Source organism: Oncorhynchus keta, chromosome 3 (assembly GCF_023373465.1).
Source record: "Oncorhynchus keta strain PuntledgeMale-10-30-2019 chromosome 3, Oket_V2, whole genome shotgun sequence".
NCBI lineage: Eukaryota > Metazoa > Chordata > Actinopteri > Salmoniformes > Salmonidae > Oncorhynchus > Oncorhynchus keta.
Genome location: NC_068423.1, coordinates 9,000,040 through 9,027,558, shown reverse-complemented (window position 1 = coordinate 9,027,558; position 27,519 = coordinate 9,000,040). Strand labels below are relative to the sequence as shown.

Sequence of the window (27,519 nt, the reverse complement as noted above, 5' to 3'; positions counted from 1 at the left end):
TGGCTCAGGTAATGCAGCTCATCCAGAATGGAACATCAATGCGAGCAGTGGCAAGAAGGTTTGCTGTGTCTGTCAGCGTAGTGTCCAGAGCATGGAGGCGCTACCAGGAGATAGGCCAGTACATCAGGAGACGTGGAGGAGGCCGTAGGAGGGCAACAACCCAGCAGCAGGACCGCTACCTCCGCCTTTGTGCAAGGAGGAGCAGGAGGAGCACTGCCAGAGCCCTGCAAAATGACCTCCAGCAGGCCACAAATGTGCATGTGTCTGCTCAAACGGTCAGACACAGACTCCAAGAGGGTGGTATGAGGGCCCGACGTCCACAGGTGGGGGTTGTGCTTACAGCCCAACACCGTGCAGGACGTTTTTCATTTGCCAGAGAACACCAAGATTGGCAAATTCGCCACTGGCGCCCTGTGCTCTTCCCAGATGAAAGCAGGTTCACACTGAACACGTGACAGACGTTATAGTCTGGAGACGCAGTGGAGAACGTTCTGCTGCCTGCAACATCCTCCAGCATGACCGGTTTGGCAGTGGGTCAGTCGTGGTGTGGGGTGGCATTTCTTTGGGGGGCCGCACAGCCCTCCATGTGCTCGCCAGAGGTAGCCTGACTGCCATTAGGTACCGAGATAAGATCCTCAGACCCCTTGTGAGACCATATGCTGGTGCGGTTGGCCCTGGGTTCCTCCTAATGCAAGACAATGCTAGACCTCATGTGGCTGGAGTGTGTCAGCAGTTCCTGCAAGAGGAAGGCATTGATGCTATGGACTGGCCCGCCCGTTCCCCAGACCTGAATCCAATTGAGCACATCTGGGACATCATGTGGCGTTGGTGGATGGAGCGAGACATTGCACCACAGACTGTCCAGGAGTTGGTGGATGCTTTAGTCCAGGTCTGGGAGGAGATCCCTCAGGAGACCATCTGCCACCTCATCAGGAGCATGCCCAGGCGTTGTAGGGAGGTCATACAGGCACGTGGAGGCCACACACACTACTGAGCCTCATTTTGGCTTGTTTTAAGGACATTACATCAAAGTTGGATCAGCCTGTAGTGTGGTTTTCCACTTTAATTTTGAGTGTGACTCCAAATCCAGACCTCCATGGGTTGATAAATTTGATTTCCATTGATAATTTGTGTGTGGTTTTGTTGTCAGCACATTCAACTATGTAAAGAAAAAAGTATTTAATAAGAATATTTCATAATATTTCATTCATTCAGATCTAGGATGTGTTATTTGGCTTGACAACCAAGATGGCATAGCAGTTCAGACGTCTTTTGTCCTCTTGTCCTATATATATATATATATATTTACAACTTTTTTCACATACACTTTATTTTTATTTTCCATCAACTCATCTTCAAAACACTCTCCTGCAAACCGCCTCACCAATTTATAAAAAAAGTATTATTTACAGTGCCTTGCGAAAGTATTCGGCCCCCTTGAACTTTGCGACCTTTTGCCACATTTCAGGCTTCAAACATAAAGATATAAAACTGTATTTTTTTGTGAAAAATCAACAACAAGTGGGACACAATCATGAAGTGGAACGACATTTATTGGATATTTCAAACTTTTTTAACAAATCAAAAACTGAAAAATTGGGCGTGCAAAATTATTAGGCCATTTACTTTCAGTGCAGCAAACTCTCTCCAGAAGTTCAGTGAGGATCTCTGAATGATCCAATGTTGACCTAAATGACTAATGATGATAAATACAATCCACCTGTGTGTAATCAAGTCTCCGTATAAATACACCTGCACTGTGATAGTCTCAGAGTTCCGTTAAAAGCGCAGAGAGCATCATGAAGAACAAGGAACACACCAGGCAGGTCCGAGATACTGTTGTGAAGAAGTTTAAAGCCGGATTTGGATAAAAAAAAGATTTCCCAAGCTTTAAACATCCCAAGGAGCACTGTGCAAGCGATAATATTGAAATGGAAGGAGTATATATATATATGCCATTTAGCAGACGCTTTTATCCAAAGCGACTTACAGTCATGTGTGCATACATTCTACGTATGGGTGGTCCCGGGAATCGAACCCACTACCCTGGCGTTACAAGCGCCATGCTCTACCAACTGTGCTACAGAAGGACCAGACCACTGCAAATCTACCAAGACCTGGCCGTCCCTCTAAACTTTCAGCTCATACAAGGAGAAGACTGATCAGAGATGCAGCCAAGAGGCCCATGATCACTCTGGATGAACTGCAGAGATCTGCAGTTGAGGTGGGACACTCTGTCCATAGGACAACAATCAGTCGTATATTGCACAAATCTGGCCTTTATGGAAGAGTGGCAAGAAGAAAGCCATTTTTTAAAGATATCCATAAAAAGTGTCGTTTAAAGTTTGCCACAAGCCACCTGGGAGACACACCAAACATGTGGAAGAAGGTGCTCTGGTCAGATGAAACCAAAATGGAACTTTTTGGCAACAATGCAAAACGTTATGTTTGGCGTAAAAGCAACACAGCTTATCATCCTGAACACGCCATCCCCACTGTCAAACATGGTGGTGGCAGCATCATGGTTTGGGCCTGCTTTTCTTCAGCAGGGACAGGGAAGATGGTTAAAATTGATGGGAAGATGGATGGAGCCAACTACAGGACCATTCTGGAAGAAAACCTGATGGAGTCTGCAAAAGAGCTGAGACTGGGACGGAGATTTGTCTTCCAACAAGACAATGATCCAAAACATAAAGCAAAATCTACAATGGAATGGTTCAAAAATAAACATATCCAGGTGTTAGAATGGCCAAGTCAAAGTCCAGACCTGAATCCAATCGAGAATCTGTGGAAAGAACTGAAAACTGCTGTTCACAAATGCTCTCCATCCAACCTCACTGAGCTCGAGCTGTTTTGCAAGGAGGAATGGGAAAAAATGTCAGTCTCTCGATGTGCAAAACTGATAGAGACATACCTCAAGCGACTTACAGCTGTAATCGCAGCAAAAGGTGGCGCTACAAAGTATTAACTTAAGGGGGCTGAATGATTTTGCACGCCCAATTGTTCAGTTTTTGATTTGTTAAAAAAGTTTGAAATATCCAATAAATGTCGTTCCACTTCACTTCATGTCAGAGGTCCGGACAACAGGCCCTCCGATTTGACACACTGAACTCTATAAGAGAAGTAGTTGGTAAACCATGCGAGGCAATCATTTGAGAAACCAAGGTTGTCGAGTCTGCCAATAAGAATGTTGTGATTGACAGAGTCAAAAGCCTTGGCCAGGTCGATGAATACGTCTGCACAGTAATGTATCTTATCGATGGCGGTTATGATGACGTTTAGAACCTTGAGCGTGGCTGAGGTGCACCCATGACCAGCTCTGAAACCAGATTGCATAGCGGAGAAGGTATGGTGGGATTCAAAATGGTCAGTAATCTGTTTGTTAACTTGGCTTTAGAAGACCTTAGAAAGACAGGGTAGGATAGATATAGGTCTGTAGCAGTTTGGGTGTAGAGTGTCACCCCCTTTGAAGAGGGGGATGACCGCGGCGGCTTTCCAATCTTTTGTAATCTCAGACGATACGAAAGAGAGGTTGAATTTTAGAAAGATAGGGTCCAGATTGTCTAGCCCGACTGATTTGTAGGGGTCCAGATTTTGCAGCTCTTTCAGAACATCAGCTATCTGGATTTGGGTAAAGGAGAAATGGTGGGGGCTTTGGCGGGTTGCTGTGGAGGGTGCCGGGCAGTTGACAGGGGTAGGGGTAGCCATGTGGAAAGCATAGCCAGCCGTAGAGAAATGCTTATTGAAATTCTCAATTATAGTGGATTTATCGGTGGTGACAGTTTCCTAGCTTCAGAGCAGTGGGCAGCTGGGAGGAGGTGCTCTTATTCTCCAAGGACTACAGGATGCAAATTTCTGTTTGAAAAAGCTTGCCTTAGCTTTTCTAACTGCCTGTATATATTTGTTCCTAACTTCCCTGAAAAGTTGCATTTCATGGGGGCTATTCGATGCTAATGCAGAACGCCACAGGATGTTTTTGTGCTGGTCAAGGGCAGACAGGTCTATTAGCGCAACCACCGCTAACTAGCTAGCCATTTCACATCGGTTACACTCACCCTCTGTAATATTCATACGTGTAAACATACTGAATTGTAATTGGATGCATTTTACCTCCATATCATACTGTGCTATGATTGGTTAAGACCACCCAAATGGTTATGGTCAGTTTGATCCTGGTTGGCGATAAGTGAACATGCCAGTTATAGCTAGCTAATAAAGAGCTATGTTAAGAAATATCCTGTAGTACTGCATTTTATTATTTTGTACAAAGTGTGCAAAACAAGACATGGTGTCAGAGTAAAAGGTCTTACAAGTTCGATTTTTGTGGAGTTCCTTCACCTCGAATGGACGGGGAGTCTACGAACTTACCCGATGCATGGCGTAAGTACAAACAGCATGTGGAGCTAATGTTCACGGGTCCTCTGAAGGACAGGGGAGAAGAGGGAAAATGCAGCTACTTGCTCCTCTGGATCGGTGAATAAGGGAGAGATATTTACAACACATGGACACTTACCGAGGCAAATTCCATGAGAAAGTACATGGAGCTAGCGAGTCTTTTGAACAGTTTGTGAAAGAGCTGCGTCTGCTTGTGAAAGACTGATTTTGCAAACAAGGAGGAGATGGTCAGGGACCGTATTGTATTTGGAATACACTCACCGCGAGTGAGAGAGAAACTTTTGAATTTGGGTCTGAGGTAACGCTGGACAAAGCTATCGACATAGCCAGATCTCATGAGCTAGCACAGGCTCAGATGAAAACCATTTTGCAGCGGCAGCACGAGCGCATCACGTGAACAAGCAGTGCACTCAGTCAGGCAGACATCAAAGCACACCTCAGGTGCACAGAGAGCACGATTTAGAACGGAGAGAGACATAACTCCAAAACAGAGCGACACAGACTCAAAACGCCCCAAAACAACAAAGTGCATGGCGAACAAGGAAATTGCCCAGCTAAAGGCAAACAGTGTACTAAATGTGGAAAATGGAATCACTTTGCAAAAGTGTGCAGAGCTTACATTGAAAAACAGTACACACAGTGAGTGAAGATGAAATGTCAATCAAAGAGTCAAACGCTGATGAACTGTTTATTGATTCGGTGACACAGAAAAGTCATATATCAGAGACAGAGCAAGCCTTTGCTGACATTGAGATAGGAACACAAGGCACAAAGCTAAAGTTCAAACTAGACACAGGTGCACAAGTAAACATTATTCCTCTGAATAAGATGAGGATTCTGTGTTATGCACTATAGCCCGTTACCATATATGTGATTGAATATTATTTGCTGTTGGCTTGTGTGGGTATATGTGTTATGCAACATAACTGACTTGAGACATTGTTAACAGTTTCAGGGCCATGGGCCTTTCTCATGATGGACAAATACAGAATAACATGAAGACGGGACCTGTGCAATGAGTTGGGGGGGGGCACATTCAGAACGTAGTGTTGCGAGAACAAACGGTCTTTTGTTAGATAACAGGAGCCAGGTGCCTGATAACTGTATATTCTACACAGCTACAACGACTGACCGCTGAAGCGCTTAGGGGGCTGGGACCAGCCTCTGCGCCAACAATCAACGATAGGCTGGGTGAGTCTAAACCACGCCCAGTCTCTACTCTGACAGGCCGGCTCGGAAGCAGGAACTACTTCTGTCATCAGAATATATTATAATATCTTTGTCAGGAACAAGTCAGTTTTCTGTTTGCCCTGCGAGGTGGGACAGAGAGACCGTATATACGAAAATTGCATTTACCACTTCTTGCTTAGCTAATAAAAAATACATAGTATTTTTAGGTGACTCAATGTCATATTTATCCTGATACCAGATTCGAATTGACGCGACCCTAACGATAAGTACCGCAGCTTGACATCTGAGTGCGAGCTACAACCCACCACACGCAGACTGACTGGTTATGGTGGTGAACAGCTCCCAGTAAAAGGCACATGCACTTTCAAATGCAAATACAAGGACATAATGTTGGACTTGTATGTTGTTGACACTAGAGCACCTGCAGTGCTAGGTCTTAAAGCATGTTTAGACATGGATCTCATCAAGCTAGATTTATCAGCGACAGCACCAGTAGAGACAGACAATTTACTGGAGGAGTTTACTGATGTTTTTACAGGAATAGGATTATTCCCAGGAGAATGTACCATTCACCTTGACCCAGAAGCAACCCCTGTGGTGTACCCACAGAGAAAGATTCCCCTTGCTCTCCGTGCCCGTCTGAAGAAAGAGTTGGAGAGCATGGAGCACTCTGACATAGTCACCAAGGTTACAAAACCGACTGACTGGGTAAACGCGTTAGTGGTGGTGGAGAAACCACGCACAGGCAAGCTCCGAGTATGTCTGGACCCAAGAGACTTGTACAAGGCTATCAAACGCCCCCATTACCCTTTACCGATGCTAGATGGCATCACACACAAGCTAGCGGGAGCACACTACCTCAGTGTCATGGATGCTAGATAAGGCTACTGGGCTATCAAGCTCAAAGAAGAGTCATCTAAGCTCACAACATTCAACACACCATTTGGACGCTACAGGTTCCGTCGCCTGCCTTTTGGGATTATCTCAGCCCAAGACGAGTTTCAGCGAAAGATCGATGAAGGCCTCGACGGAGTTGTGGCAATTGTGGACAACATCCTTGTCTATGGTCGAACCAAAGAGGAGCACGACCGACACGTCCTCGCGATGCTGCAAAGGTCCCGCGAGAGAGGAGTCCGGCTCAACCCCAAGAAGAGCACAGTCGATGCTACAGAGGTCAGCTACTTCGGACATCTTCTCACAGCGACTGGAATCATGCCAGATCCACAGAAGATTTCAGCCATAAAAGAAATGGAGCCACCAAAGAACCGCGCAGAGCTGGAACCAGTGCTTGGCATGGTCAACTACTTAGCCAAGTTCACACCCAGCCTCTCCAATGCTAATGCACCCCTGCGTCAACTGCTAAAGCAGTCCAGTGAATTTCTCTGGGACAAGCAACACGACATTGCTTTCCAGAATGTGAAAGACTTGATCACGAGAGAACCAGGACCAATCCTTGCCTACTACGACCCTGACAAAGAGCTCAGACTCCAAGTGGACGCGTCAAAGTATGGACTAGGTGCAGTGCTACTGCAAGAAGGAAAGCCCACCGGCTACGTTTCCAAATCTCTCACAGACTGTGAAATCAATTACGCTCAAATCGAAAAGGAGCTCTACGCCATTCTGTTCGGATGTAAACGTTTCCATCAGTACATATATGGACGACAAGTCATTGTGGAATCCGACCACAAGCCCCTTGAGTCAATTATGAGGAAACCACTAGCCGCAGCCCTGCCAAGGCTACAGAGAATGATCCTTCAACTACAAAAATACGACTTCACAATCATTCACCGTCCAGGCAAAGACATCCCTGTCGCAGACACACTCTCCAGGAAGTTTCTTACCTATAAGGACAGCAGCCTCAGTGAAAGCATGGACATGCAAGTGCACACTGTGTACAGTAACTTACCAGTTAGTGACATAAAACTGAATGAGATCCAAGCAGAAACAGAAAAGGACTCAGCTGAGGAATGTCATACAGGATGGATGGCCTGAGGAGAGGAGAAAATGCCCTCACAGCATCTCAGAATTCTGGAACCATCGTGATGAACTATCACAGATCAACGGAATAATTAAGGAGAGAACAGCATTATTCCTACCAGTCTCAGAGAAGAGATTTTGACAAAGATCCATGCTGGACACATGGAAAAGTGCAAACAGAGAGCATGGGACATTTTGTTTTGGCCCGGAATGTGCAAACAAATAGAGGACGTTGTTGGTAAATGCGCCATATGTCTTGAACTACGCCCCTCAAATACCAAAGAGCCAATGCTACCTCACTGTATCCCAGACCGACCCTGGCAGGTCGTGGCAACCGATCTGTTCACCTGAAACAACGAGGACTACGTCGTAACAGTGGACTACTACAGCAAATACTTTGAACTCGACAAGCTTCACAGCACCACATCTGCAGCTGTGATACACAAGCTGAAAGCAGCCTTTGCCAGGCATGGTATTGTAGAGACTTTAATATCTGACAATGGGCGCTGTTACAAATCAAATGAGTTTGAATCCTTCACAAAAGCATGGGAGTTCACACATGTCACCACAAGCCCACATTACCCTCAAAGTAATGGCCTTGCTGAAAAATCTGTGCAGATTGCTAAATCACTCATGGACAAAGCAAAAGCAGACAAGAGAGACCCCTACCTCAGTCTGCTTGAATACCACAACACTCCAGTTGACAACTTAAATTCCCCCAGCCCAGCTGTTGATGAGCCGCAGACTTTGCTCAATCCTTCCCAGCACCAACCAGCAGCTGCAACCTGAGGTCGTCAGCTACAAGGAAATGCAAGAAAAACGTGCACGGAGACAACAACGACAATACTACGACAGATCAGCGAGACCACTCCCACCACTGATCGACAGAGAGTCAGTTAGAATCCAGGAGCATGGCCTCTGGAAGCCAGCAGTCATCATCCAGCCAGCTGACACTGAACATTGTTATCACGTCTGCACCGCAGAAGGAGCGGTGTACCGCCACAATCGTCGTCAACTACTGAACACAAAAGAACAACACACTGATGAGATGAACTGTTCCCCTGAAAGAGAACGTGATGGACTAAACACACACAGCACAACATACACCATACTTACCTGCAACACCACAAGAGCTGACTGACACAGAAGCATGCTCAGCATCATATCGCACAAGGTCAGGAAGAGAGGTCAAGCCCAGAGCTGTCTTAGACCTGTGAAATGTCAAAGGGTGTAGGCGGATCGCTGGTCGATCCTGGTTGGCGATAAGTGAACATGCCAGTTTTAGCTAGCTAATAAAGAGCTACGTTAAGAAATATCCTGTAGTACTGCATTTTATTATTTTGTACAAAGTGTGCAAAACAAGACAACCCCCTTTTGACCTCCTCCTTTTCCGCAGCAACCAGTGATCCGGGTGAATAGCATCAAGGTAACAGTATAGCTTCCGTCCCTCTCCTCGCCCCTACCTGGGCTCGAACCAGGGACCCTCTGCACACATCAACAGTCACCCTCGAAGCATCGTTAACCATCGCTCCACAAAAGCTACGGCCCTTGCAGAGCAAGGGGAACCACTACTTCAAGGTCTCAAAGCGAGTGACATCACCGATTGAAACGCTATTAGCGCGCACCACCGCTAACTAGCTAGCCATTTCACATCGGTTACACCTAGTCACCTTACCCCTATACATATTTACCTCTATCGCTTCAGTATCCCCTCACATTGTAAATATGGAGTTGGAACTGACTGTGTGGCTTCTTACTTTCGTGTGTTCTTCTTATTTTTTATATATTGTGTGTTTTTATTCTACCTTATGTTATTTTTAGTGCTACATTGATATTGATTTCTGCATTGTTGGTTTTGGAACATGCAAGAAAGTCATTTCACTGTACTTGTAAACGTGACATTAAAAACTTGAAACATCAGGAAATAATGTTTTTTGTGCACGAACAGCAGAAGATCAAAACAAACACAATTGTCACAAAATGTCCTCATAATATATGCAATAGCTGTTCAAAACTGTTGGGGAAGCATTGGGACGCCTTAAGTGAAGAACACCTTGATAGGGGAGGTACAATATAGTTAAACCTACAAAATGGTGAATGTAAATCGGGAAAAATACACCATCCTCCCCTGTTCTCAATGAAAAAGCACACAACCCTCCTCAAAATGCCAAAAGAAATTAGACAACCCTCCCCTATTTTGGACCAGCCCCCCCCCCCTACCCCAGTACATTTCGAAATGTTCCTTATGTTTGCTTATACATATCTCGAGCCATCTTGGATTGTTACCTTTGCCATGTCATTTAGGTCTTTAAAGAACTAGCCAGGTCAGTCTTCACTGGCCATTTACTCTACACCACGTGCTCATCTTGCGAGAGCTTGAGTTCATTGATGTTGTGTACTGTGTCATCAGCTTGTTCGAACACTATCATATGGATTACTCTAATTATGTATTTTTTCTTATTCTACTACAACAGTACCCCCAGAATCCACCACAAAAGGTGGAGCATGTGAAAAGCCATGGACAACTACTAAATACACAAGACAAGTAGCCACACTTAACCTACATACTGCTTAAGATCTCGGCTATGTTGTACAGTGTCCAACGAATCCCAACCCACTCACTGAATGTCTGACATTCCCTTGTCAATAACCAAGTCTGTGTGATGTGAGAAAGCAGTGAAGCGTTTCAGTCCAAGATACAGCCAACACGTGTCTATCCTACTCCCACTGACACTTCTAGTCTATAGGCTGTTTGAGAAGTGATTGACAGAGATGTTGATTATGCGTCTTCGAGCCAGGTGGCTGGCAAGGAAAGAAGCGCAGCGCACCAGATTGCTGCATCAGCCAAAGTGTAAGGCCGTCAGATTCTGGCACTGGCGTGTCTTGACAAACATCACAGGAATATTAAAGATATCTGGAGCTGTCAATCAAAGTGAATTGTTGTTGCTTGTTAATCCTCCACTGCCTTCCAAAAATGTGTATTTTTTGTTCCAGTATTTACTCATTATTTCTGTCTCACCCCTTTCTACACTGAGTGTACAAAACATTAGGAACACCTTCCTAATATTGAGTTGCACTGCCTTTTGCCCTCAGAACAGCCTCAATTTCTCGGGCATGGACTACAAGGTGTCGAAAGTGTTCCACAGGGATGCTGGCCCATGTTGACTCAAATACTTCCCACAGCTGTGTCAATTTGGCTGGATGTCCTTTGGGTGGTGGACAGTTCTTGATACACACGGGAAACTGTTGAGCGTTAAAAACCCAGCGGCGTTGTAGTTCTTGACACTCAAACCGGTGTGCCTGTTTGAAGGATGTTTGCAAGAAAAATCTTGGACACTTATCTGTTTTCTCAATGACATTCAAATCAGCTTTGAAAAAGGTGCAAGTTTAAGTTTGTTCCACCTGAGCGAGTCTGAGACCACTATAGTGACACACCAAATGGGTTTGATGGATCGCGGGAAAAGAGCAGGAATCGTTTTTTGTAAGCTACAGTCCAAGCTATGTCTTCCAATGGTACGACTGCTGTCAGCATCCAAAGATTATCCAACTTGAATAAACGCTTGGAGGTAAGGATGACAGCAGTGTAGTCTACGGAGATACGGATATCACTTATTATTCTTATCTACATAGCGCATTGATGTGAATCGCACAGCTGCTCTCTCATTTAGCTATTTGAGCCTTACGAATTGTATTTGTTGTGGGTGGCTGTTCACAAATCTAAATGTGTATTTGAACCAAATAACAGTTGAGTTCAATAAGTTTAAGCTGCCTATCAATCATTGTTTTTGAAACCAGTGGGCAGCCAGTGAAAAATATGCTCTTACAACAGCTGCATAGTGCGGATCCCAGCCTATGAAATAAAATGCGTCTTTTATTGCTGAATCTAATTTATGCTGCTAAAAAAAAAATCCATAGGCCTAATGGACATATGCTCAGACTCGCACACTTTTGACAGACTTAAAGAGGCAATCTGTAGTTGCTACATCCATTTTTGGACTTATATACTATACAGTACTAGTCAAAAGTAACACTACTCATTCAAGGGTTTTTCTTTATTTCTACTATTTTCTACATTGTTGAATAATAGTGAAGACATCAAAACTATGAAATAACATATGGATTCATGTAGTCACCAATAAAGTTTTAAACCAATCAAAATATATTTTAGATTCTTCAAAGTAGCCACTCTTTACCTTGATGACAGCTTTGCACACTCTTGGCATTCTCTCAACCTGAAATTCCTTGAAGGTGCTTTTCCTTCACTCTACTGTCCAACTCACCCCAACCATCTCAAGCATTCCATCACTCTTCTTCTTGGTCAAATAGCCCTTACACAGCCTGGAGGTGTGTTGGGTCATTGTTCTGTTGAAAACAAATGATAGTCCCACTAAGCACAAACCAGATGGGTTGGTGTATCGCTGCATAAGGCTGTGGTTGTCATGCTGGTTAAGTGTGCCTTGAATTCTAAATAAATCACAGTTAGTGTCACCAACAAAGCACCCCCACACCATCAAACCTCCTCCTCCATGATTCACAGTGGGAACTACACATGCAGAGATCATCTGATCACCTACTATGCGTCTCACAAAGACACAGGTTGGAACCAAAAATCTCAAATTTGGATCAAAGGACAGATTTCTACCCGTCTAATGTCCAAGTCTCTTCTTCTTATTGGTGTCCTTTAGTGGTGGTTTCTTTGCAGCAATTCGACCATGAAGGGCTGATTCACACAGTCTCCTCTGAACAGTTGATGTTGAGATGTGTCTGTTTCTAGAACTCCGTGAAGCATTTATTTGGGCTGCAATCTGAGGTGCAGTTAACTCTAATGAACGTATCCTCTGCACCAGAGGTATCTCTGGGTCTTCCTTTCCTGTGGCGGTCCTCATGAGAGCCAGTTAACTCTAATGAGCTTATCCTCTGCACCAGAGGTATCTCTGGGTCTTCCTTTCCTGTGGCGGTCCTCATGAGAGCCAGTTTCATCATAGCGCTTGATGGTTTTTGCGACTGGACTTGAAGAGACTTTCAAGTTCTTGAAATTTTCCGCATTGAATGATCTTCATGTCTTAAAGTAATGATGGACTGTTGTTTCTCTTTGCTTATTTGAGCTGTTCTTGCCATAATATGGAATTGGTATTTTACCAAATAGGGCTATCTTCTGTACACCACCCCTACTTTGTCACAACACAACTGATTGGTCCAAACACATTAAGAAGGAAAGAAATTCCACAATGGGTACTTTTAACAAGGCACATCTGTTAATTTAAATGCATTCCAGGTGCATTCTACCTCATGAAGCTGGTTGAGAGAATGCTACGAGTGTGCAAAGCTGTCGTCAAAGCAAAGGGTGGCTACTTTGAAGAATCTCAAATATAAAATACATTTTGATTTGTTTAACACTTTTTAACGCGTGATTCCATATGTGTTATTTCATAGTTTTGACGTCTTCCCTATTATTCTATAATGTACAAAATAGTAAAAATAAATAAAAACCCTTGAATGAGTAGGTGTATCCAAACTGTTGACTGGTACTGTATGTATGTATGTATGTATGTATGTATGTATGTATGTATGTATGTATGTATGTATGTATGTATGTCTGTGTGTGTGTGTATATATGCATGTAGGTATATATATATATATATATATATATATATATATATATATATATATATATATATATATATACACATATTCATTGATTCTTGAAGAATATAACTTGAGCCCCATGAGCTTCGTTCAACTGTCACATTCCATGAGAACCCAAAATTGTAAATGAAAACAAACACTGTATAGCCCCATAATATGGTTAAAACAATAATTTTGATATCCTGGATGGTCAGTCCTTGCATCTATAGCTCAGTCTATTAATCTGAGAGTGGTTACATTTCTCCAGCCCAATCCCCCAGCTTTTTACCAAAACAGAGGCGGGGTGACCATTTTGTTATTGTTCTGTGAATTTGCCATTTAAACAGCTGCTTTATCAAGATATCAAAGTGTCACCAACAAAAAGGTCAACAATAGGCCTGTAGCAAATTCAGCATATGGCATACATTTTTCCCATGTAAATAGCACTTTTCAGGAGTACTCAAAGCATGCCATTCCATGAGCACAGCATTTATTTTTCAACTTGAATAAATGAGCCCAATCATTCCTCCATGACAACAAAATCATAAACAACAGAGTAGGGATGGCTAATAAGTCCTTAGTTTTACCTGAGCATAACCCTAATCTAATCTATACATCCATATTTCCAAGTCCTATTCTTGAAGATCAAGGGGTATAATGTATATTGGAATGACTAATTATGATAGACTTTGGTTTTAATGTAAAGATATCATTTTATCATATTATTTTTGTAGGAGAAAGCGATGGGTTAGAAGAAGAATCCTATGTAACCAACCCATAAAGTAAAACGTAACATCCATATATGGCCAGCTATGTAAACTTTAACATGGATTTATCCTGCAATAGACGTTGTTCAATTGCTAACATACATTGTTGTCTTCTTCTAATGCCTTTTAAGGGGCAAGTAATCTAAAAGTAACTGAATGATATCAGATTACGTTACTGAGTTTGGGTGATCCAAAAGTTACGTTACCGATAACAATTAGGCAATTAGACAGGTAACTAGTAACTAACGGATTACATTTAGAAAGTAACTTACCCAACCCTGTGCACAATCCATGTCTCAATTGTCTCAAGGCTTAAAACTCCTTCTTCAGCCTGTCTCCTCCCCTTCATCTACTCTGATTGAAGTGGAGTTAACAGGTGGCATCGATAAGGGAGCTTTCACCTGGATTCACCGGTTCAGTCTGTGTCATGGAAAGAGCAGGTGTTCCTAATGTTTTGTACTCTCAGTGTGTATTGTATCATGTGTCTTCAGAGGTTATTTTTTCCTCTCAAGGTAGGTGATGCTTTTGATTTTGCTTTTAGGTACGATGCAGTAATACTGGGATGCAAGAAATGGACATGGATTAAAAACCTTCCGTTGTTGGGGAGGTGTGGCCTAACTCTTTGATCTTGCAGTGTATAATGCAAGCATATATTTCATAAGCTATCTACACACATGCGCGCACACAAATGAATGTGTGCACACACACACACACATGCATGCCCACAGATGAGAATTTGTCTCATTTGTCTCATCGAGTGAAACATATATTGGTGTTGTGCTATATGCACACCACCGTTTCCGAGTGAAAGCTCCAGAAATGAAGGTGGGTGCATCTCTGTCCTGTTCAGTTTTTGAGGAAGATAAATTAGTGTTTGGATGAACATAAAAGCTAATGTATTCATAAGAGCTATGATGAGCGCAGCTGTCAACAAGCACCTGACATCCAATCTGAAAACAAGCCGCACGGGAGGTGGCACACTCTCTATAGTGTGTGTGTGTGTGTGTGTGTGTGTGTGTGTGTGTGTGTGTGTGTGTGTGTGGTGGGGCGCGCGCGCACATGTGTATGAGAGTTGTTTGTTTTCTGCTTACAGTGAGCTCTATCTCAATATCTTTAAAAGTGCTAGAGCATTCCTAAGAAGTTGGCGCACACAGGTTTTGCAGTAATTTCCCTACTGTCACAAGAATAATCACCATGGGAATGCTTGTTTTAACCCTCCGGCGTGGCTTAAATTGTGTTTCCTAATTGATTGTAGCTAGGATAGGACTCCTTGCATTTGGTGAAACCTGCAGTAGATCATTCGGTTCTGTTGTTGGCACCCACGTAAATTGACGTGTCGTATGCCTTGTACTACAAAAATATCACAAAAGACCTTTGTGTCGCTTTCACGTTGCTTACAATATTAAACTAACGTTATAGCTAAGGATAACACATTTGATATAATTATTTACTTGAATCAAATGATGTCAAATGGCCATGTAATTTACAGCAACACTCGTTGTGCTCTGAAGATAAAAGTAGGACTCATGTATAGTATACTGTGTTGCTATCTGTTATTAGCTAACCACTACAGGTGCACGTATCCAGCCTGGGTTCTGTTTATACATCCGGCTGACGTTTTGGTTTGCGTCAGACATAACAGCTACGTTCATGGGGAGGAGGTCTCGGGATGGGGCCTGGTTTTGTTATTCTCCTCAGTAAGCCATCAACCATCCTGTGTATCCTGTGTAATTAGAACTCATCTCCTGGTGTGAGGACCGTCGAGGTCTGGCAGATTCACAGTTTTAATCAGTCCTTCAACTCACTTTATCTACTCCACAGAAACGCGGATAGAACAGACTCTCAGCAATCTGACAAATTGATTCAACAACAAGGCAATGGGATTGAACAACTGCTTCTAAATTGGAGGGGGGTTTCTTCCGAATTTCGGAGAGATGTGTGACAATGGGGGACTTGCATTCTATCTCGCTTCATCTTCGTTTCTCCCTCTGTTGGAGTTGAAATAGGGGGATGTTGACCGCTGGTTGATTTGTGGAGTAGATGTGATGGTTGGAATGGACGAGGTGAAAGTGAATGGGTGTGCGGTTCATCGTCCTTCAGATGACTATCAGAAATAGAAGTGCAACACAGCATACCCATTTTAAGCTTCTATTCTATTTTCAACGTTCCATCTCAGGAATTCACACATGGACAATAAAGGATTATATTGGAGGCTAGGGGCCTATAAGGATTTCAGTAAGTTTCTTTATATATCGAGTGACATACATTGAGGTGATCCTATCTGAAAGCTGCTGTTCTCATTCACTATATACAGTACCTTCTTGGGCTGTTTCCGGATCAGTTTGTACGAATGCTGATCCTCGGCTGCCTCACCTTTCTTTTTTTGAATCCACTTATCTGACTGCGGTGTGCTCACACAGTCAGTGAACAGATCTCTCTGGGAGTTTTTCAGGTTTGGCTGATGTTGGAAGGCAGAAGTACAGGACATGTCTCTTGTATCATTAGCTGCTGGGGAGTGTGCTACAGTTGTCAGCACTTCATTTTAATTTGGCTCCAAAGCCACTAGCGGCTTTGACCACAGGGATTTCCTGTCCTCTGTGGCAGTTAAACTAAAGTAAGTGTTTGGATGGAGGTAGACAGGGTTCCATAGAGTCGCAATGTCAGCTGGTTTAAGTCTCATCTTGATACCAAAGTACCTTATTCAATCTTGTCTGAACATCCTGAATCGAGATAACTTGTAAATTGGTCTAAAGTCCTTGTATGTAACAAAAGCACACTACATGTCTCCTAGACTCACTTAAACTCAAAACGGTTTGTTTTGCCCAGGGAAAAGACAACAATGCTTCTCAGGGTTGTCCTTGAAGTCTTATCCGAGTTTGTACACAGGGCTGTTTCTGCAGTAATAACTGGTTAGAATTACCAGAGACCGTGAGATAAGAATGAAATACCATGGGGGGGGCATTCAAGATATGAATGCACAAAGAGAACAGTGCACTGAAACGTCCTTTCGAGGTTAACGTTATCGCTCTGGGTTTCATTATTGCAAATAAGCCCAGATAATTATGGTTAAGCCTTCAAATAGCTTAGTAAATGAACGTTTTTAAAAGGTTCAAAATCAAATAAATCCACTAGAGATGGAGCTCAAAGTCATATTTCATAGTGAGGATATCATCAGGATATCAGGACCTTAGAAAAAGTTAGTTTAAAACGGTAACCTTGAATCGTAGTTTCATACCTCATAACACTTTTCATTCGTCCAGCCAGTATTGCAATGTGTTTTATACGTCGGGAGCCTTGCACATACCGTTGCCTTCATATAAAAAAACAAGAACAGTACATTCCAACATCCTACACCCACAGTTCCTACAGTCATGAGTTTGCATAATTTGCACGGTTTCTTATCTAAGAGGATCCATATCCACACATACTCTCCCATAAAGCCAGAGAGAGAGAGCAAGAGCGAGAGCGAGAGAGAGAGAGAGAGATTGAGATCCTTGACCTCCAGGCAGTCTCCAGGGGGGCTTTTTTTTTACTGTGAGAGTCTAATCAGAGTGTAGCTGACGTGTGTCCTGCGGATCGCTCCTCTCCAGTCCCCAGGCCTAATTAGGACCCATGTGTACTGTACATAGAGCTGCCTTTCACACTGCCGGTTGGAAAAAGCTCACCTGTGTGCTCTCAATAGGCCACAGAAATGAGCTGCTGGAGAACATGATGACAAGCAGGGCCAGCGGAGGTAGAGGAAGTCCCTCAAACCAGGAGGTCCTTTCAGTTTAATGAATGCCAGCAGAGCAAGCCAGACGGAGAGAACAATTGGAGAGGGAGCGAGAAAGGGAGACAGTTGGAAAGAGAGCGAGAAAGACAGAATGTGGCTTTGGCAACATTTAATCACTTCTGTCAAGACAGTACAGCTTGTTCGGGTTTGGGAGAGCGAGAAAGAGAGAGAGAGAGAGAGAGAACAGGGGATATGTAAAAGAACAAGTGGTCTTTCTTCAACCATTCTCCTCTGTGCTCTCTAGTCTAGCATTAACACATTTATGATGGTCCTTCTCTGTTTTTACTGAGTGGTTATTTACAACTCTTGAAATTCCCCATGGCACACTAGTATGTCTGGAAGAGAGAGAGAGAGAGTCATGGTTAATTAATTCATGTAAATCAATAGGGTCCTTGGTTTGAAGCCCGGTAACTGTTAAATAACAGCAGAGCTTCGAGGTAACTCGATGGCACGAGGGTGCCGGTATCCTACTTTCCTCTGGACAATGAACATGTGCTCTAAAATCCGCTCCGACAGTTCTTTGAGTAATGATGAGCTACCGTGGCTCTGCCACACAAAGACATGAGAAACTGGGTTAGAGCTCAGGCTTCCTCTCGATTCCATTTGTAGGGTCAACGTTTCACTTTTAAAACACACAAAGCGTCGGTAGGTAAGGCTTCCATTGCATACAGATGTTGTATAATATCTGAACATAACATCAATCCATAACACACTTAATGCTGTTTCATGAGTCACGACACATGACCAACAGATACAGCAAAGGTATATGCACTGTACATGCTGTATTTAGAATAAGCTATCACAGTTGTAAAACACGTATTGCCCCATTTAGATAAGTGCTGTTAATGTTTCCTATTAAAAATACAGGCAACTCATTTCTTCACTGCAGAATTTTGACACTCGTTTTGTAAGCCTGAGGCACACGCCTTGGCAGCCTAGTTTCAACATTCCCAGCATGCATCCAAAACCAAACTTCTTCAATACAATCATGTGACAAGTGGGATCCAAGTGGTCCCCAAATCAATTTGACAACCTGCCACAACTAGGCGCTCCATCCTTTGTCTTTGAAAAGCTATTGGAATTCCGCACCCAACAAGGATATTCCATCACTACTAAACACAACTCAACCATTTGTGCAAATTCTATGATGGCAAAGAGTCGTGAATAATAAGAAAGCTATTTATTCACGGGATTCACGAAAAAAGGACAATCAAAAATCTAATTTCTATAGTCTGATGAGCTGAAATGATTTGTCCAAATAGACCGTGTAGCTGTGATGGTACGGCCACACACTTCAGTTTTCAATTGTGACACCAACCTTTTGATTTAGCGGAGATTGATGTGAGTAAGATTGTAAAAGGCAAGAGGATAAAAGTGTGTATGGGTTACCTTGGGAAAAGGGCAAAATGTCTAAATTCAAACAGAAGTGAGGCCACTGTATTAGAGGTGACCTTCACTGACAGAGAAGGGCTCATAAAGTATTGATCTGATTTGATCTTGCGGGGATTATATATATTATATTTCTTAAGTAATTTTTTTATTGAAACATGAAAAGGGACCTTGCATCATCAAAAGCAGAAGTAAAGTGTTAAATGTTACATCATTCTTATCCATGAAATGATACTGGTTAATTGCTCATTTAGTCCACAGCTAAAATCAGAAACAAATGATTGGGAAATAGGATGTTTTTGTGCTATTGCAGTATTTCACATTGTGAGCATTGCTGTACACTGTAAAATCTTTCCTGTTGTTTTTACGGTAACTTACAGGTTACTTACTTACAGTATGTAACTATGCTGTATGTCACGGTATCCAATACTGTTACTGTAATCTTTTACCATTGTTTTATGGTAACTTACAGACAACTGGCTGCCTGTAAGTTACTGTAAAACAACAGTACAGTGCATTACTGTAATATGTTTTACGGTAATCACAATGAATCAATTAATGAATAGTTGAATTATTTAAGGGGAGATGGGGTTTGTATTTTACAGTATTTTACCATAATTGCATGGGCTTGGTGCAAGCAGGTTGGCTGCTAGGTAATGTGTTTGCATATTACAGCATATCAATGAATGGCAGTTCTGAAATGTTTACTGTAAATAATTAATATGGTATTTTACTGTTAGTTTTATTGTATAATACTGTCAAAACAGCAAGAATGTTTTTCAGTGTATACAGTACATGAATCAACAGAGGCTTCCCAGCTCCCACTTCAGTTTTAGTTCAAGCCCAGAGTGCCATTTATCTTTTACAATAATATCCCTCTCTGAAGATGATGCTCACATCTCAGTTGAGATTAGTGAGGGGAGTTACATCTATCCCATGACATTGGCTTATTTTATATATTTAGTCAGCAACAGAGGAAAGCTAGTCAGCAGGAAAAGGCCAAGAGATTTTCAAAACTTTAGCGGACACTTATGTAAAGCGACTAACAGGACAGTAAGTAGAGTACATTCAAAGTATTTAGACCCCCTTCACTTTATCCACATTTTGTTACGTTACAGCCTTATTCTAAAATGGATTAAATGTCATTTCCACCTCGTCAATCTACACACTGTATCCCATAATGACAAAGCAAAAACCTGAATTTTTGCCAATTTTGCCAATTTATAAAAACATTTAAATTGAAATATCACATTTACATTAGTATTCAGATCCTTTACTCAGTACTTAGGGTCGTTGTCCTGTTGGAAGGGGTCTGAATACTTTCCGAATGCACTGTACATATTTTTAAAATATGTGTATGTGATCCCTTCGAGACTTGGACCCACGACTTTAGCTAGAGCCACACTATTACCAACAGCCAAACAGGAGGTCCATAGAACCACACCAAAAAAAACATTTAAACTGTGCGTACATTCATGGATGACATCTTGTCTCTCCTTGTGCCACTTGTAAACTGCGGACCTCCCCACAAATCTCTATTCCCATCTAAAATCTTGACCCACCATTTCGTAAAACTTGACATTGTATGGCCTGTAGAAGTCCCGTAGCTGCTCGATAGTGTCGTGATCTATCTGAATGTGGGTTCTACCTTTAGACTTGCCCAGGCAGCGGGGTGAGCTGCTGCTCTCTGGTTTCTTCAGGCAGGGGAATCCTTTGGTCCTGTTGAAGTAGAAATGTTTGTCCGTGACGATGCGTTTCAGACCCAGGAAGTCCTGAACCTGCGCCAGTTCTCCAGCCGGGTCCGTGATGAGCCGCTCCCCGTTGACGAAGTGGATCTGGGACAGGGGGAAGTAGCGGAGCCAGTTTTCCAGGTGCAGAGCGTACATGCCGATGCGGATGGCATTCCAAGACGTGTCAACCAATCCTAAACTCTGGTTCTGGAAGGCCAGATCCTGGAAGCTGGGAAGGTCAGGTGTCTTGGACAGGGTCTGCGTGTAGTCAGAGATGACCCGGGTGACAGGGTCGCGCACCACCACAATCAGCTTGGTGTCCCGGGACATGGCGGAGATCCGGCGAGGTGTCTCCCTTGTTACAAAATAGCTGGGAGTCTTCTCCATGGTGATCTGGCTCTCCATAGTCCGTGGCATCAGGCATCTGAATAAGGAGGAAGAGACAGACAATTAATTCATGATTAAGAAGAATGGGTCAGCAATGTCATTACAAATATATATATACTGTATATACAGTGCATTCGGAAAGTAGTCAGACCCCTTGACTTTTTCCACACATTATTACATTACAGCCTTATACTAAAATGGTAAAAAAATAAAATAATTCTCATCAATCTACACACAATACCCCGTAATGACAAAGCAAAATCTATTTTTTGGAAATTGTTACTAATTTCTAAAAAATAAACAAACTGAAATATCAATATCAAATTTACATAAGTATTCAGAACCTTTACTCAGCGTTTTGTTGAAGCACATTTGGGAGGAATTACAGCCATGACTCGTCTTCGGTATCACGCTACAAGCTTGGCATACCTGTATTTGGGTAGTTTCTCACATTATTCTCTGCAGATCCTCTCAAGCTCTGTCTGGTTGAATGGAGAGTGTCACTGCACAGCTACTTTCAGGTCTCTTCAGAGATGTTCGATTGGGTTCACATTCGGGCTATAGCTAGGCAACTCGACGACATTCATAGAATTGTCCCGAAGCCACTCCTGCGTTGTCTTGGCTGTGTGCTTAGGGTCGTTATCCTGTTGGAAGTTGAACCTTCGCCCCAGTCTGAGGTCCTGAGGGCTCCGGAGCAGGTTTTCATCAAGGATCTCTCTGTACTTTGCTCCGTTCATCTTCCCCCTCAATCCTGACTAGTCTTCTCTGCTGAAAAACATCCCCACCGCATGATGCTGCTACCACCATGCTACACCGTAGGGATGGTGCCAGGTTTCCTCCAGACGTGACACTTGGCATTCAGGTCAAAGAGTTCAAGCCTGGTTTTATCAGACCAGAGAATCTTGTTTCTCATGGTCTGAGAGTTCTTTAGGTGCCTTTTGGCAAACTCCAAGCAAGCTGTCATGTGTCTTTTACTGTGGAGTGGCTTCTGTCTGGCCTGATTGGTGGAGTGCTGCAGAAATGGTTGTCCTTCTGGAAGGTTCTCACATCTCCACAGAGAAACTCTGGAGCTCTGTCAGTGACCATCAGGTTCTTGGTCATTTCCCTAACCAAGGCCCTTCTCCCCAGATTGCTCAGTCTCCTGGGAGGCCGGCTCTAGGAAGAGTCTTGGTGGTTCCAAACTTCTTCCATTTAAGAATTATGGAGGCCACTGTGTCCTTGGGGACCATCAATGCTGCAGAAATGTTTCGGTAGCATTCCCCAAATCTGTGCCTCGACACAATCATGTCTCAAGGCTCTACGGATAATTCCTTAGACCTCAAGGCTTGGTTTTTGCTCTGACATGTTACCGTCAACTGTTGCTGCTTATATAGACCGGTGTGTGCCTTTCCAAATCATGTTCAATCAATTGAATTTACTACAGGTGGACTCCAATCAAGTTGTAGAAACATCTCAAGGATGATCAATAAGAAAAGGATACACCTGAGCTCAATTTCGAGTCTCATAACAAATGGTCTTAATACTTATGTAAATAAGGTATTTCTCTTTTTGTTTTCATAAATTTGCCTAGAAGGCCAGCATCCTGGAGTCGCCCCTTCACTGTTGACGTTGAGACTGATGTTTTGCAGTTACTATTTAATGAAGCTGCCAGTTGAGCACTTGTAAGGTGTCTGTTTCTCAAACTAGACACTCTAATGTAGTATTAGTCCTCTTCCTCAGTTGTGCACCGGGGCCTCCCACTCCTATTTCTATTCTGGTTGGAGCCTGTTAGCGCTGTTCTGTGAAGGGAGTAGTACACAGCGTTTCGCCAGGCCTTCGGTTTCTTGGCAATTCATTGCATGGAATAGCCTTAATTTCTCAGAACAAGAATATACTGATGAGTTTCAGAAGAAAGTTCTTTGTTTCTGGCCATTTTGAGCCTGTAATCGAACCCAGAAATGCTGATGCCCCAGATACTCAACTAGTCTAAAGAAAGCCAGTTTTATTGCTTCTTTAAGCAGAACAACAGTTTTCAGCTGTGCTAACATAATTTCAAAATGATGTTCTTATGATCAATTAGCCTTAAAATTATAAACTTGGATTAGCTAACACAACGTGCCATTGGAACACAGGAGTAATGTTTGCTGATAATGGGCCTCTGTATGCCTATGTAGATATTCCATTAAAAATCATCCATTTCCAGCTCCAATAGCCATTTACAAAATTAACAATGTCTACACTGTATTTATGATCAATTTGATGTTATTTTAATGGACAAAAAAAATGTGCTTTTAATTAAAAAACAAAGACATCTCTAAGTGACCCCAAACCTTTGAACGGTACTGTGTGTGTGTGTGTGTGTGTGTGTGTGTGTGTGTGTGTGTGTGTGTGTGTGTGTGTGTGTGTGTGTGTGTGTGTGTGTGTAAACGCAGCAAAAAGAAACATCCGGGCTCTTCGCTGGCCATGGCAGAGCACTGACATTCCTGTCTTGCAGGAAATCACGCACAGAACGAGCAGTATGGCTGGTGGCATTGTCATGCTGGAGGGTCATGTCAGGATGAGCCTGCAGGAAGGGTACCACATGAGGGAGGAGGATGTCTTCCCTGTAATGCACAGCGTTGCGATTGCCTGCAATGACAACAAGCTCAGTCTGATGATGCTGTGACACACCGCCCCAGACCATGACAGACCCTCCACCTCCAAATCGATCTCACTCCAGAGTACAGGCCTCAGTGTAACGCTCATTCCTTCGACGATAAACGCGAATCCGACCGCCACCCCTGGTGAGATAAAACCGTGGCTTGTCAGTGAAGAGCACTTTTTGCCAGTCCTGAGTGGTTCATCAACGGTGAGTTTTTGCCCACAGGCAACGTTGTTGCCGGTGATGTCTGGTGAGGACCTGCCTTACAACAGGCCTACAAGCCCTCAGTCCAGCCTCTCTCAGCTTATTGTGGACAGTCTGAGCATTGATGGAGGGATTGTGTGCTCAACACATGGTTCTGAAAAAGGGACACTTCTTTTATTTATTTATATATATTTATTATTGTCACATCCATTTGATAGGTGCAGTGAAATGTATTGTTGATTCTATACCTACAGTATACCTACAGTATATTTAGTAATTGTATACTAATTTAGTATGCAAAGAGTATCAGTACATAATGGCCATAGACATCAAGGGAGGTCCAGTCTGGCTATGGGCCTGTTTCTAGTGAAACATAAAAACAATAAGGACACTTTACCAATGTCACAGAAGGTAGTTGCCACAAGAGACTTGTATGAGAAAGATCTCTCTCTCTCTCTGTCTTTCTCATATACTGTAACTAGCTCAGTCCCAGGTTCAGCAGTAATAAATCACCTGTGAGATGTAATGTAGATTGGACAGAGGAAAATGACTCACTGGGTCAAACAAGTAGGCCACCGAAACTTTTGGTTGTTTTCTGTCAGGTACACCGATTTATTTTTGGTCACTTCAAGTTCTAAAACTCCCCCAAAACGCATGCATAGCTCTGTCTGATTGAATTGAATGAAATGGTATCCTATTCATTGATAAGAAGAAAACAGTTGCAAAAAATACAGTTGCAGTGGCTAAAAATACAGTTGCAGTGGCTAAAAATACAGTGGCAAAAAATACAGTTGCAGTGGCTAAAAATACAGTGGCTAAAAATACAGTTGCAGTGGCTAAAAATACAGTGGCTAAAAATACAGTTGCAGTGGCTAAAAATACAGTTGCAGTGGCTAAAAATACAGTGGCTAAAAATACAGTTGCAATGAATCAGCAGCTTCTAGCCTACTGTTGACAAATAGACACATCATGGATCAATCTTCTGAAGACACATTCTGAAGAAGAAAGCATCTTTATTTGCCACTGACGCTCAAGGTCGTTTTTTGATGGATGACAAAAACACCTGAGTTGATGTGGCACACAATATCTTCCAATTACTGTCATCCTCCACTGACCACTGTCAACAGGACTGTCAACATGACATGGAACTGTTGTTTGAACTCGTTTCTCTGACATTGCCTTTGAACAGATGGACAGGTCAGAGGAAGCTATATTCTCCAGGCTACACACTAGCCATGCAATTCAATGATTCAATGCTCCTCTCCACTGACGATTGCATTGTCTCGTTCAACAGACAAACTAGTAGGCTACAATGATTTACTATGTCAAGAAACTACGCGAGAAAAGGGATGTGAACGATAAGATAGAGGAGGGAGACATGCGAGGGAAAATAATTAGGTTAATGGGTTTCAGGGGAATGACAATAAATGACAGCCAGATGAACACGTTTTGGTATGGAGCCTTCCACAAGGCTTTTTACAAAAAGCAGGACTAAACAGCAAGAGCTACGCAAACACAGTCGTTGGCATGACGGTTGACTTCCGTTAATGAGCCCCCTAGGTCGACACCTGTACAGGTGTAAAATTAGATATTGTCTTACCTGTACCAGTCTAGTCCACGGTCATAGTTCCTGTCGAAAAAATGCGTTTCTGTGCCGACCGCCCGTACGTCCGGATGGATTCTGATAAACTCCAAGACAGCTCTTGTGCCGCCCTTTTTAACACCGACAATTATGGCATTTGGCAACTTCTTATTCCCGAACTTCCCACTGCCCATGTTGTTAGTGGTAGGACGGTCTGATGTGAAATTCCGAACTGTGTTGTGATTAACCGAGGCGTTGCTTTGGTTCGCTTCATGGAGAGATATTTCCCTTGACGCTCTCGCGTCCAATGGCAAAGTGCAGTAAGGAGATTTTTGCTGAAGTTTTTTGCCTCCATCACTCTTGAGGCGCAGGCAGTTCTGCGTTGGATCACTTGGTTTTTGCATGATAGCATCAGAAGAAAATAAGAGACAGTAGCATATATATGATAGTGATAGAGATAGGGAAAATATGCAGACGCATGTCCTGGTATGCCTATATGAAGACGGCGCAACTCGGCTATAGAGGAGAATGCATGCCATATCTCCAGAGATTTAGATGGTGCATGGTTTTTATTTATTGATTATTTACTTGTTATCTGCATTGTCGTTAAAAGAGTGAAGACAAAACGTAGCCTATATCCACGGGCATATAAACCCATTACGCAGCTCTGACTAATATCTCCATTCCCCCAAAACTGCCCTGGGAACAGTTTACGTCGTGGCTAAAAGCGCACATTACAAATAGCAATCAGGGTATTCCATTCAAGCTTGTTTCAGATATCCGAATTATTTCAATGTTGCGGCACATTACTTCACTTCATCCTGGATCGAACCACCAAAATCACTCAGGTGTGTGCTTGCGTCAGGAAATAGTAGCCTACTGTAGTATGTTTTACTTCTTCACTTAGTTAAAAAAAACTCCTCCTTTCCGTTATGAAATCTTGAACACATCCTATTGTAAAATCCTTGTATTTCTTATTAGCGCACTAGCCCGAAAAGCTGGGAGCGTGCGGCGCAGTTCTCTCCGTTCCGTCTACTTCACAAGACTGCCAATACAAGAGAAAAATATACATTATTGAAGGTGCGCCTGACGTCAGTTATCAACGTTTATTTTTTTGGGAGAAAAAAATCTGTAGATTCCTCTAGCCTACCCAAATCTTAAACTGACGCAAGTGCATCCTTCATTTTCTTCACGACACCTTGGTTTGTCATAATATTTGAATTGTGCCATAGGCTTTCATTGATTTATTGCTGCTTGTCCACTGTAATGTATTAGAATATGTATTGTATTTGGTCTTCAGACCTGCTGAACCAATGCTTATGCCAGCCATGGATATCAGTGTCTAGAAGGGTTCATATTTGACTATAGCATGCCTATCATTATATAAATGTTATGAAAACAATTACGAGCCTACATGTCATTCATATATTATATACTGTATATAAAAACTGAGAGTATAAAACATTAGGAACAGCTTCCTAATGTTGAGTTCGACCACCATTTTGCCCTCAGAACATCCTCAATTTGTTGGGCTGTGGACTGCAAGGCGTCGAAAGCGTTCCACAGGGACTGTCTAAGGCACTGAATCTCAGTGCCAAAGGCGTCACTACAGACCCTGGTTCGATTCCAGGCTGTATCACAACCGGCCGTGATTGGCAGTCCCATACGGCGGTGCACAATTGGCCCAGCGTTGTCTAGGTTAGGGTTTGGCTGGGGTAGGCTGTCATTGTAAATAAGAATTTGTTCTTAACTGACTTGCTTAATTAAATAAAAAAATGCTGAGTCCAATGCTTCCCAAATTTGTTTCAAGTTGGCTGGATGTGCTTTGGGTGGTGAACCATACCATTGTTGATACACACAGAAAACTGAGAGTGAAAATT

General features: G+C 42.9%; 1 protein-coding gene across 2 annotated transcripts; it reads right to left on the bottom strand.

Annotated features, from left to right (window-relative positions):
* Positions 1 to 17,834: 17,834 nt before the first annotated feature.
* On the bottom strand, positions 17,835 to 26,659 carry LOC118365531 (heparan sulfate glucosamine 3-O-sulfotransferase 2-like). 2 transcript variants are annotated; one of them, XM_035747827.2, is made up of 3 exons: positions 25,658 to 26,659; positions 20,765 to 21,270; positions 17,835 to 18,062 (listed from the first exon to the last, which is right to left on the bottom strand). In XM_035747827.2, exons 1-3 carry the CDS (start codon positions 26,176 to 26,178, stop codon positions 18,025 to 18,027), a joined length of 1,065 nt encoding a protein of 354 aa, XP_035603720.1. In that variant the 5' UTR covers positions 26,179 to 26,659; the 3' UTR covers positions 17,835 to 18,024. The 2 variants fall into 2 exon arrangements, with proteins under 2 accessions (XP_035603720.1, XP_035603712.1); XM_035747819.2 differs by lacking the exon at positions 17,835 to 18,062 and having other exon boundaries at positions 19,845 to 21,270.
* Between the last annotated feature and the right edge of the window lie 860 nt (positions 26,660 to 27,519).